Source organism: Micropterus dolomieu, linkage group LG17, assembly GCF_021292245.1.
Source record: "Micropterus dolomieu isolate WLL.071019.BEF.003 ecotype Adirondacks linkage group LG17, ASM2129224v1, whole genome shotgun sequence".
Classification (NCBI taxonomy): Eukaryota; Metazoa; Chordata; class Actinopteri; order Centrarchiformes; family Centrarchidae; genus Micropterus; species Micropterus dolomieu.
This window is the reverse complement of record NC_060166.1, coordinates 869,034-882,587: the sequence shown is the minus strand read 5'-3', so window position 1 is coordinate 882,587 and position 13,554 is coordinate 869,034. Positions and strand designations below refer to the sequence as shown.

At 40.1% G+C, this 13,554-nt stretch overlaps 1 protein-coding gene across 1 annotated transcript in view; it reads left to right on the top strand.

Moving 5' to 3' along the window:
* arnt2 (aryl-hydrocarbon receptor nuclear translocator 2) overlaps positions 1-12,609 on the top strand; it is a 72,794-nt gene extending 60,185 nt beyond the window's left edge. The window contains exons 13-19 of the mRNA XM_046073131.1: positions 2,850-2,925; positions 3,580-3,703; positions 3,824-3,926; positions 4,093-4,231; positions 6,630-6,780; positions 7,771-7,916; positions 8,050-12,609. Coding sequence (XP_045929087.1) covers positions 2,850-2,925; positions 3,580-3,703; positions 3,824-3,926; positions 4,093-4,231; positions 6,630-6,780; positions 7,771-7,916; positions 8,050-8,148 — 838 coding nt within the window. The 3' untranslated portion in view covers positions 8,149-12,609. The remainder of the gene's footprint in view (positions 1-2,849; positions 2,926-3,579; positions 3,704-3,823; positions 3,927-4,092; positions 4,232-6,629; positions 6,781-7,770; positions 7,917-8,049) is intronic.
* The last annotated feature ends 945 nt before the right edge of the window (positions 12,610-13,554 follow it).

Here is a 13,554-nt window from a genome sequence, read left to right as displayed (position 1 = left end):
AAAAAAAAAAAAAAAAAAAAAAAAAAAAAAAAAAAAAAAAAAAAAAATATAATCCGAGCAGATTCAATAGGGACCTCACACGGTCGTGCTCGGGCCCTAACAAGGCAGCAGACAACTTAAGTTCAAGAACACAGGATAAATAAATAGCAGGCTAGAGTGAGCAGGCCACAGGTGAGCTTGGTAAAGCTTTTAAAGTGTTAAGGTTTACTTTACTGAACAATGTGCCAGAAAATGGCCACTTTAGGTTGGCTTCAAAAGCAAGAATCACCATAGACTCCAGTGAAATATATGTCACCTTACGTTATATATTTATAACGTAAGGTGACATTGTTTGGACAGTAAATGAGATTCCTGTACAGCTAGTGGCATGCAGAGGTGTTTTGCAGTTGGGTGCAGAGGTGTCACTGTTGGGTCAGGCAGGAATTTAGGAAGGGAATTGTTCATACATTGCATGGGCAAAGCCCTTCATCTGGATGCTGATCAGCGTGGATTCAGAGGCTTACAGACTCACTCTGTAAGTAGTGTAGTCAACGTTCCTCAGTCTCCACATGGCAACATTCAATGTCATGTTCCTTCTGCATGAGGTCTCAGCTATCATCATGAGTTAAGGATTGCCGTGAGCTCAACTAATTACCAATGTCAACATTCAGCTAATAGCTTTCAGTCACACGTGTGTCTGTGTTTGTGCGTGCTTGTGTGTATATACATGCATGTTACAGACATGAATGTCTGCCAACAGCTTCCTCAGGCTGAGGTGGCAGCCAGAGTATTAACAGAATATGATAGATTTATGAGTTTGGTGTAAAAAATGGGTCAGAATATCACGAGGCTCAGAAGCAGATGGAAGTGTAGTACTCTCTTTCCATGAGTTTGCTAGACAGAGAGCTCAGTGACAATAATAAATAAAGGTGAAAATAATGAATAGTGATAGAAATGATAGAAATGCTTTTGCCAAAGAAGTAATGATATTAGAGATGAGGTGTGATCTTGTCCCAGGAATCGTGATCATTTAATTATTGTCAAATATGATGCATATATTAGTTATATAATGTGAGTCATAGTTGTCTGTAGATTGTCTAATCGCATGCAGATTTTTTTTATGCAGTTGTGGTAAATTCTTTTAAACCATTCTTCTGATATTAAGAACCAATTAGTTTCTTATGAATATGGCTGATAACTGACAATATGCTGCATTTGGCAAATTGTGCCGCGTTCCATCAAAAAACAGTTATAATATCATGTTGTGCATTTATTTTTCTTCTACCTTCCATCTGGTCTTTTCCATTTTCATTAGAAATGATGTCATTAATCTGCTGTGTTTTGCTTATTTCTATTGTTACATTCATTTTAGATTCAAATGAGTTCAGCCACAGAGAATAGAGCTTCCTGCATGTCCCTTCGCTCTGAAATATTATCAACTGTTGGACCCTACAGCTCAGATAGCATCTTCATTTGAGTTATATCCCTGTTGCTGGCATAATTGGCGCCTACCTCCTTTACTGGCCTGGTGTTGGAACACATTTTGAAAAATAAACACCTGCCTCCATTAAACGGCTGGTCTGGTTTTTATAGAAGTTCTTTGGATGTATCAAACCTCTTAAACCCCGCGTGGTCACCGCTTTAGCTGCTTCTAAGCTGCTTATATCGTTAATACAAATATTAATATTTAAACGTATACTCAATATGTCATTATGGACATGCTGAACATCGTTAGATCGGTTAGATTCTCCACAAATCAGTCGTTCAGTTCATTCAACAGAAACAACGATGCTCCATTCCACACGCTCCTTCTCCCAGTTCTGCCCTTAGCACTGCTTCTTTGGCTCCAAACCTCAGGAAACGCACCAGGATATGCTGGTCTGTGTTGCCCCGCTGACCTGCTCTATGGGCACGGTCAATCAAAAGTCCAGACCCATTTCATTATCCAATGCTTCTTCCAGAGATGCCTGCATAAACTTGTCGCCTCCTTTGGCACTCTCCACTACTCCAACTCTATGGACATTATGACAGCGGCTAGCGTAAGTATTTTTTTTCTCCTGAAGTTGGGCGATTTTTTTGGTAGCCGTGTCCACCATGACACTCAGGCTTTGGTCTTGTGTCATGGTCGAGGGTGCGCAAAGCAGGTGAGAGCCCAAATGCACGACACTGCAAGCAGAGATTCAGTTCCAGGGTTTATTAAACCAACACACCAGGCAAAACAAAACTCACGGGTCCTGGTCCACCACAGATGGATACCGCAGCTGAGCTAACAAGCTGATGAATCCAGACAAATCACCCATGTGATTTTCTGGATTTTTGGTTTAGATTCCGTCTCTCACAGTTGAAGTGTACCTATGATAAAAATGACAGACCTCTACATGCTTTGTAAGTAGGAAAACCTGCAAAATCAGCAGTGTATCAAATACTTGTTCTCCCCACTATATAAAGGAGGGGGTACGGTGAACGGTTTCATAGCGGATTCCCCTACGCGGCCATCTTAGTTGCTTGCTCCACCAGAAGTCTGAAAATATTTCTTAAAATAAGTCAGGACGTCCTGTTACCAGAAATCGTAAAGCAAACAAACTTCTGCTAAGATTCTACGTGTCTTAAGTGTCATTGATGTTCTTCTGCCTGTACTTCCCCTTGTTCTTCTCCCCTTGTCCTTTTTACTTCTCCTGGGTTTATTGTGTCATTGGGTTCAGTGCCTCCTGCTCCAAGAAACACTCATCATCTACGTTTAAATATTTATTTATCATGATAGTTATCTTGTTATATTGGATTTAAAATGGAGGTAGCTTCAATTCAATAACATACTGTATGTGTCCATTTGTAGTCTGAGCTGCTGATGGTGTATTTGGTGTGTTTTTCAGGCAGCTACAGCAGCAGCAGCAGGCAGAACTGGAGGTTCACCAGAGAGATGGATTGACTGCCTACGATCTTTCCCAGGTAACCCTCTGCTGTAGAGCCACTTCACTACCCCACTTAACTGGTTAAGAAGATCTGTCATTGGATATAATTACTAAATAATATTCAAATTGTATGTGATGTACTGGGCACCTTCATAGTCAGACAGATATGTGTCTTATATTCATAAAAAGCTGTTCATATATTGAATTACCACATATTTATGTATAGCAGCTGTTCATGTAAAGAAATGCAGAGATACATAAACAGAACACTTGTTTTGTAGTTGTACATGTTTGTTGTGCAATTAATGTGCACATAGATATTCCATCCATTCATCCATCCATCATCAGTGGCTTATCCTGCGTACAGGATAGATAGATATTACAATGCTTGCAAAATATTTCAGAGTTCCCAGGTTGTAAAAACAAAAATAGAATTGTTATTTAATAACAATCTCTATATGTTTATTCAATCACGAAAGAAGGACTTTTTTGCATGGCTAGTTGGCTAAAAAGCTGACCCTGATGATTGACATGAAAAATATTTGAATGGAATCCTAGCTAATGAGACTATTTTTGTCTGGGTAGGCGTGTGGATAGTTTGTGTTATTTTTTGTGACCTGAGTCAAATAATCTGTAACATCAACCCCCCTTCCTACCCCTCGCCCATCCCCACATTCACCCCTACCCTCAGGTTCCTGTGGCCAGTGTCAGCGGTGGAGTCCATGAGGCAGGGAAGAGCATTGACAAGACAGAAGCCCTCTTCTCCCAGGAGAGAGACCCACGCTTTGCTGAGATGTACACCAGCATCTCTGGCTGTAGGACACACACTCACACAAACAGACAACATCTGCATACACCTCATATGTCCTGACAGTTTCTGATTTAGCTTTCTTTTTAATCAAAGCTGACCCTGGTCTGTGTGTTTGTGTGTGTAGCTGGAGATAAGAAGATGATGGTTCCTTCCTCTACAGCTGGAGGACAGCAGCTCTACTCGCAGAGCTCTCCCTTCCAGCAGGGACACTCTGGAAAAAGCTTCAGGTACATGTCAGTGATCTGTGTTAGTGCATGGAATGCTCAGCAGGTTACATGCATAACTCAGCTGGTTAGGCCTCAGTGTGTCTCTGGAGAAAAGTGAAGCCTGACTGAGCTTCATATTTCTCACTTTTCTTTTTCTTTGTTTGTGTGTGTGTCTTTGTGCACACAGTTCCTCTGTGATCCATGTCCCTGGTGTGAACGACATCCAGCCATCAGGCTCATCCAATCAGAATCTAGCTCAGATCTCCAGACAGCTCAACCCAGGCCAGGTGGCATGGTCAGGCAACCGACCCCCCTTCTCTGGACAGGTAATATTTTCATACTTTTAAGACCGATGCCGATTTCAATATTTGAGGATTTTAAAATCCAATATGCCAATATATCGGCTGATATTCTTTTCCCCCCTTATTTTAAGAAATGCATAACATAAACAAAGATTAACCTGTGTATTTGTTATGTTGAGACCATACCAAGATACCATGACATAATGCAGTGTGAAAAGAAACTTTTTTATTGTTATAAATAGTACTTTGAACAAAAGTATAACAAAATATGTCAAAGTTTTGATAAATAAGAGTAAAATATATAAAACTACAGATAACATTTTACAAATATCTGATGTTATACATTATACTACTATTAGACTACTATTACTAATGAACATTAAATTAAATAGTGTTTGTATTGTGGGGGCCAGCAAAACAGAAACTATAAAAAATACCAATATACTACTACTACTACTGCTACTACTAATAATAATAATAATATCATATATTAAATCTCATGTCACTGCTATAATATTAATGGTAAACAGGGCTCTCTTGAATAGGCAAAAAATTATATATATATATTTGTTGTCATGAATTAGTTATTACCTTACATATAATCTGCCACAATTACTACTTTCTACTATGCAGCATATTCACATCTAGTTTATCCCTTTACCAGCACTCTGTTAATTCAATCCAAAGCTACGAGAAACCATTTCCTAACCACCACATGTCTCTAAAACATGTCATCTGTGATGTGACAGTGAGGAAACTCTTCCTTTGAGTTCATCTAATACTACATGACTGTGTAGTCTACAACGAGTCTGCAACTTTGAGGTTTCAGGTGAAACAGGAACAGGTCAAATACACATACACGCATTTACATTTATTCATTTAGCTGACACTTTTATCCAAAGCGACTTACAATTGCTAAGTATGTCAGAGGTCGCACGCCTAGAGCAACTAAAACAAGGATTATACTTTCTGCGTCCGCTAGGGTCTGTGTGACGAAAAAATCGTCATCAGAGGGGGTACGCGTAGGGTCTGTGCAGACGTCCTGGTGCCTCACGTTTTTTATGGCCGACTACAGTACCAGGGCACCAACCGATCTACTGTGCATGTGTGGAACGAATCCGCCAAGCTCACTTCAGAAAGTCGTATAAACAGAAGTAGTCCTCGTCCGCGAGGTCCGTTGCTGTCTGTGTGCGCGGGGAATTGAACCCAGGTCTCTCACCTAAGGCATGTGTCTTATCCACTGCGCCATTACCACCACACACACAAGCAGTGTTTGTAACTGAGGTAGAACCATTGCCTTCTGTATCAATAATAAAGTCAGCAACTTCCATGGAGGCCAAGATTGCCAAGCTCATTTTATCTGCTCCTCCTGTACCCGATCACAGAACAACAGGAGGACTCGTCTTATTTGCCATGTTTTGTATGTGTGTGTGCGTGTTCCCCAAGCACCCTAATGTGCTAAGCATCTTCCACACACTGGTGCACTTCTCAAAACAATTTACATTTACTCATTTGGCAGAAGAGTTGTTTTGAAAGAATGACAGAAGACTGTGCCACTAAGTCATCATGTTGTTTTTTAACTATACCAAGCCCCAAAATGTATTTTGGTCCGATGTTCTTAAAAACAGCCAGATGCTTGAATGACAGGAGTAAAGTAAAGAAACACAGCTGCAGCCCACACAATAACTCAAACGTCACATGCACATTTTCTTGAACAGACACAGATTATTACCACAACGAGTAGTAATAATAAAGTTGCAAAGTGGCAGGGGCTGCTGGTTCCGGGAGTGTTTTTCTTCATACTGTATTCCAATTTAATGTTTTCATTCAACAGTATCCTCAGTGTTGCTTAACAGAAACATAGGACTCTCCTGGATGTCAGTCATGTAGGTTTATGTTAGAACCAGTAGCATGACAGCAATTTTTGCATGACAGACAGCTTCAAAATACTATAATACCCATGAGCCTCAGATGAATCATTTCAAATGCTTGTCTCTGCTAACAGTAAAGCCTGAAATTAGCCCTGGATTTTGTTGTACACATTGTAGATTATGCAATACACATTTGCGACTTTCTAATTTCGCCCCATAGCTGCTACCGGTTAGAAAATGATGTTACATGAACACAGTAGCTGGATCAAGCTCATTTGGCAGAGCACATTTTTCAAACATTAAAATTTTATAGTTTGGCCAAGTCATGAAAATAATGTTAATGTGTCACAGTGTCGGATCCTTTTTCAATTTTTTGTACATTTCATTTGTGAGGAAGTCATAAATAATAGTTTCAGGAAAGCTGATTAAAAAGAATGTGCACTGATCTGTGAACCCTGTATCCTGTATGAGACTGAACCTTGAGCTGACAGTACTCAAGGTTGCAACAACCCTGATCTGCTGTATATCTAATCAGTATCTGTGCTCTCCAGTCCAGTAAAGCCCAGTCCAGTCCATTTGGTATTGGTTCTGGTCACAGCTACCAAACCGACCCAGCCTCCTACAGTCCCCTGTCGTCCCCAGCCACTTCCTCCCCCAGCGGCAACGCCTACTCAGGACTGACAAACCGCAGCACAGCTTTTGGTGAGCCCTCATCTTCATCTTTTATCCTCATTTATTACTGGCTGGTCTGTTGAGTAAATCTCTGTGTGTGTGTTTTTTGTCTGCCAACAGAATCTTATCAATCATAAGTAAATCATATCACAGTAAAAGAGAACAGTGTGTGATAGAAGCACAGGTTAGGTTGGGCTTGGCAATAAATAAAGCATGCATATTTCAAGACTTACCACAGGCAGCAAAGAAACTAAAGGGTAGAAAGATAAAATTGTTTCAAGACAGGGGTGAATATTGTTGCAGAAGAGTTTGCATGGTGGAAACTACTAAAGGCAGAAAGTTGCATTGCTTCCTCTAAACAGGCAATATACTTGCAAATGACAAAGTCAGCCAGCTTCCCAGACATATGCCCCTAATTATAAATTGACTAGCCTTTGTGTGTGTGTTGTTAGTCAGGGCAGCTAATCACATCTGTAGCCTAATAGTCTGTATGTAGACTAACCTGCCAGCTGATTCATGCGGTGTGCTCTCTCGTGATTACTGGAGTTAGAGATGTTTGTGTTTTTTCTAAAGTGCAACACCACAGTCTGGTTTTGAATGTGCTGTGAAGTTATTTTTTACTTTTAGATTAAACAGAACTCATGTTAGATTGTTTGGTTATTTACCTGCAACTCACACTGATTATGGTAATTTTGGAGTGCTGGATGTGCCGAGGAAAGAAATATATAATAGCTTTTTTCAGATTTTTCAGTGTTCAATAATGATAGTTTTTCTCAATTGTTTAGAAACTAACACTGCTTGAGACACAAAGATCACCCCTGTACCATTGCTGCTAAAATACATTTCCTGCTTCACACTCACCGATTGATCTTAACCACACGTTTTCCACAAGTTAAATTTGAATGATTTCTTTTTAGATCAGATATGTAATCAGTCAAACTGCGCTGCTTCACTGATGACCCTAACTGGACTTGCACAGCTGGTGTCATGGCATAACATTGTCCCTGTATGTGTTTCCAGATGTGTCGGGGGAGAGCAGTCAGAGTGGAGCACAGTTCCAGGGTCGCCCCAGTGAGGTCTGGTCCCAGTGGCAGAACCAGCATCACTCCCAGCAGGCCGGGGAACAGCACACACACCCTAACCCGGGCCAGACAGAAGTTTTCCAGGTAACACACACAGTCCGTCTTTCCAGCTGCTGGCGGCAGACCAGTATACACAGATATGTGATATGTCTGATAAGAGCTGTGTGTCCTCAGCACGCCCCTGACCTTGGATCCCCCCTCTCCTGTGTCTCTGCAGGACATGTTACCAATGGCTGGAGATCCTACCCAGGGAACAGCCAACTACAACATCGAGGACTTCGCTGATCTCGGCATGTTCCCACCCTTCTCTGAGTAATTCCCCCCTCTCTCCATCACTCCCCCTTTCAGACCTGGACTGATGTTTGCACTCATCTCTCATGTTGTCTCATTTTTCTCTATTGCTGGATCACCAACACACAGCTGATGTGCAGTACAGTGTATGTCTAGGTACACTTGTTATTCGCACACATACACATACACAGTGCACTAATGTTTGGGCTCCAAGGCCTGCAGTATGTCTGTGAACATAAATGTACCTCATGGCTGCAAAGAGCAACCCTGCTCAGAGGGAAGGAACGTCAGTCAACCTGTATCAGCTGTCCGTCGTCGCAATGATGGACGTCGTCTCAAGCTCTTTGAACAAATGGTGGAGTCATCATCAGCAACAAATGGTGGAGTCATCATCTGTCTGTCAGGTGATGATAGCTGGATTTGTGATTTGAGACTAGTACCAGTATTATTATATTAAGATTTTACACTTCCTCTCTTTCAGATTTGACAAAGCAAAACTAAAGGTTTTCACCAAAAATCTACATCCACATGATATCATATATATGTCTGCAATTATTATATTTCATAAGCCACACAGAACAGAACTGCAAATGTGTGCATTGCTGTCTGCCAGAATATATGCTTGTTTTCAGGATGGAATATTTACGTCTGAGTAAAAAACTGAGCAAAACATTTCCTACTCTCATCCACAAAATGAGAGGAACTGCCATGTAGTAAGTGTGATTGCTAGCATGTTTCAACTACAGTTATTACCATAATGCATTTCATGTCACTTCTGACACTAGTCGTATTATTCTCTAAACAGGGGTTACACAAAGTAGCGTCTGAGGATAAGGACAAGCCCAGTTTGACTCTGCCAGCACGTCTGTTGGTAGGATTATTTTAGTTGATGTTTCTGAACAACTGAAACATGTTGCAGTAAATTTGACCTAATTTTTTTTTTTTATTGACTTAACAAGAACTATGTTATTAGATCATTTTCAGTCCTAGTCACAGTGTTAATGTAGTGTTCTACTGCACAGTATCTTCACTTTTCATTTAACTGTAAAAAGACACAGTAACACCTTAAAGCAACATTATGTAAGATGTTTTGTGTGATTTTGGCATCCTACTGTTTCACAGTGTAATTCACTACAGTCTAAACAAGGACAACTGTACATGTTCATTTGATTTGATTACATTATGATGAAAAACTAGCAAGTTGACAACTTTGCTTACAGGAAAACAGCAATATTATACAGAAATACAACAGAATTTACTAGTCCAACAGAAAGAAAGCCAATTCAGAGGCGTCTGGCCTGCAGCAGTATTTTTCATAAAGCTCTCGCCAATTCTGCATCCTCTGGCTTGGTCACTCCCTTTTTCTGTTAGCTCCCTCCATCAACGTCCACTTCAGTCTCTTCACCTCTGCCATTTGCTTACGCAGTGTCCGTATAGGCTGCTGAGCGCAGTTATATTACTGCTTGCCTTGTTCCGGCTCTCCACCAGCATAATGTTGCTTAAAACTGGCAAGTTAGCCAACAAAGCTAGACAGCAACCGACGCAAGAGCACTTACAGTAATTTTATTGATGTCTGAGTGTGTTATCTCGTAACTTTGCTAACATCAACTCTAGATTTATACCTAGCGGCTAAACCTCTGTCTGTGAAAACTCTGGCTGATTTTGCTCGAGTCGACAACTCTGCTAATACATGCAAACATCAAGCAAGCGCAACAACACAGCAAGCCGCTGATAAGTTATTACTGACTGGTCAACAGCTCGGCATCTGTCCTTTCAGCTCTTTTAGCTCAACAAGTAAAAACTAGTCTGATATTTACTCTTGTCCAGTCACTTTACAGTCACACTCTTTTTCTCTTCCTCGCTTCCTTCAAAGTCTTCTTTGGTCTCTTCACAGCCTCGATCCGTTTAGCCGATGGGATGATGCAGTAGTCCCAACATATAAGTGGGCTCTGTATTACTGTTGCATGGCGCATGTCTCTGGGATTCCCTCTGAAACTTCCCACTAGTGTTTTTCCAACTTCGATTCAATACCTTGAAAAATATTGATGTTTGATAAACCTTTATTAAATGACTGAATTTAATTACAAAATCAATTGATCTTAGAAATTAGGTGAAGTTACTAATACTGTGTGTTAAGTAGAACAGCATCAGTTAATTTATGTGACCTTATTCCAAATCAAATGCAGCAACCACGGACCATCACTAAAGCTACCCAAAAAGAGTAAAGTCACAGCAAACCAAAATCATAGGTACCATTTACACTGGGGACACTATGTATTCTGAATTGTCACCTGCCACCTGAATTTTGCGTTTCCCTTTATATACATAAAAACATTTCCACCATAAATTGGTGCAGAAACGAATACAGGAAATTAAGTGTGTAATGCTCAAAATTTGCACCGTACAGTTTCTTTTATTGCATTTAAATCATCTTACCTATTTTGTTATTTGGCTCAGGACTGAGTGTAATGTTCTCTGAAAAATGTGATGGTTATAAATACACTATTAAATTTCATATTTACAACTGTGTTGCACTTCCTCTATAGATATAAAGATTTAAAACATTTATATTCATATTATATATAATTTACATTATCCAAATATCAGCAGTGTCGATGAGTAGTACTACTAGCCAATCACAGCACAGCAAGGCAGGCAGGCAGAAAGACTTGACGCACTCACAGCTAGAATCCAATCACAACATACATAAGGAAAAAAATTATGTGTCCAAAAGACAGAAAAAAACGTGAATCAACCCAAACGAAGGAGTGACGGAATGAAGATGGAAGAAGATGGTACTATGAGTGAGAGGAGGTGGGGCTACGTGAGCGCTGCAGCGGTGTGTGCGTCAGGTAGCTGTCGGGAGAAGAGAAGTGCGTTTTCAGTATCGATACTGTGGAAAATAAGTATTAAAACCCTTAAAAATATTCATAATCAATATGTTTCATAAAATCGATAATTTTTGACAACACTGCTTCCCACTCTTTTAACACATATCCAGGCTGCAAACAATAATGAAAGGAATAACATAATATATAATAATAGCAAGTGATAGTCCATCCTACATTCTGTGTTTACCCCAAAGGCCTCTGATATACAGTTTTTTTAACATGAAGGAAAAACAATACACAAAAAGATGTTCATCACATCAGCAGTACATTAAGGTAGTATTGGTGACCATTACAAGTGAAGCATCAAAATGATTTAGAAACTGTTATTTTAAGATAAAAATACAACATAATGTTGCTTTAATCATTACTTATCTGTTGAGGATTTTAAGCCAGTATTACTCCAGAAATGTCTGCCCGGAGTTGTCAGAGTTCTTGCTCAACTGTGATGTTGACTGAGGGGGGAATACTTGCAAAACATTGTCTGGCTCTGTGCTCCATATAATCATACTTCAAAAGTATGATTATATTGTGGCGTGAGCACACAAGTTAATATAGGTGACCCAGTTCATACAGCAGTGTGGCAGTAAGACACTGGGTCATACATTTGACCTGCTGGTGTCACATGTGACACAGAGGCTGCTTTATTAGGGTACACCAGTGGATGTTATCAGTGCCAAATTAAGAACAAGTCAGTGTGCTTTATACATGTTCATGTGCACATAATTCCACAGTGACTGATAGAAAACAGAACAAAGTGGACACACAGCAATGTAATGTTTAGCTCATGTTTGCTTAGTTCTGTGTTTCTTTTCTTTTCTTTTTGCTGGCCCCTGGTTTCCGTCCAGACAGGATATCAGTCTGTACTGATAGTAAGACCAATAGGACCAATAGTAGTTGACCACCTCCACCTAGTGCGGCCCTCACTCTCTCCATCCATCACCACTTATTATGTAACCTATATGTAGTGATGTCCACAACTCTAAAGAAGAACCTGATGCGAGTGTAGTATGATTCTGTGTATAAATGAAAAAAAAAACTAATTGCAGGCAGTTGCTAAGCTAAGGCTTAAAGTGCACTTCATGAAGATAACTGCTAATCTCACCAGCCTGCTTTAAAAGGGAAAAACCGCCATACTGTCCAAGCAAAGTGCAGTATTTACAAGTGTATTTGGTGTTCTTCAGCTCTGGCTACTTGACTTTATTACTTTATAATCTTTTCAACTATTAAGAGACTAAATAATACTTTCTAGCGGGGAGCTTTTACATGATAGATTGTATAATGTCTCTGACAGACGGATGTGAGAACCTTGAACAGACATCAGAGTCCTTTTGCTAAAGATCGCAAATTGATGTTTTTTTTGTAAATAATGTGATTTTTTTGTCGACTCGTGTTACTTTCACACAGTACATGTTTTTTGTGTAGGTTTTAATGATATTGTGCGCAATGTGAGTACATATTTAACTATTGGTATTTAGTTAGTCTGTTAATTGTACATTGAGTTTTAGACCTGTATAAATTGTGAAAATGTGACCCATTATTTTTGTGTAACAAATTGTGCTTGTGACAATAAATTCTTATTGGTTATGTGGCTTCCATTCAAAGTTGTTGTCTCCCATTATTCAGGCATGCGTTCACATTCAGAACTGAGTTTTTGAAGGGCAAAATCCTTCATTTTGCCTTTTTTTGTATTAAAGAAAAAATTGTCAAAGTATAATTTTCTCAGCCATAACCCATATTTTGGTCTGAAGTGTGGAAACAGGATTTACATGGTTGTGCACTACAGACTGAAAACCACATTGTGAGGTAATGGCGACGCTGGAAGTTCTCAATATGATTCAAGGTGAGGCAAGGATGGGGGCCAGGACATTATTTGGGAATCTTTGAGGCCCTTGTTGGCTTGCCAAGCAGTGGAGTGCTTGGATGCATGTGATGGATCTTTGTCCTGCATAAAGATCATGGCCTTCTTGAAAACTGAGGACTTCTGCCTGTCCCACTGCTTGAAGAAAGTATCCTCCAGAATCTGGCAGTAGGTTTGAGAGTGGAGTTTCAGTCCATATTCAACCTGAAAAGGTCCAACTAGCTCATCCTTAATAATAGCAGCCCATACCATGGTGGTGTCTTAATCTGATCCAGCCACAGGCCCGTCCATCTGGTCCATCAAGAGTCACTCTCATTTCATCTGTCCATAAAACCTTTGAAAAATCTGTCTTCAGGTATTTCTTTGCCCAGTCTTGACGCTTCAACTTGAGAATCTTGTTCAGTGGTGGTCGTGTTTCAGCCTTCCTGACCTCGGCCGTGTCTCTGAGCACTTGGCACCTTGTACTTCTGGACACTCCAGGTAGGTTGCAGTTCTGGATTATGGTGGCACTGGAGGATAATGGGTTCCTGGCAGCTTCACTTTAAATTCTACTCGAGTCTTTTCCAGTTAATTTGTCTTTTCTTTTCCATGAGCTTTTTGTGGCTTTTTGTTTGATTGTCCGGTGGCCCCGCCTCAAAGGTTTAGCTATTTCAAGAGTGTTGCATCAGTCTCAAACGCATTT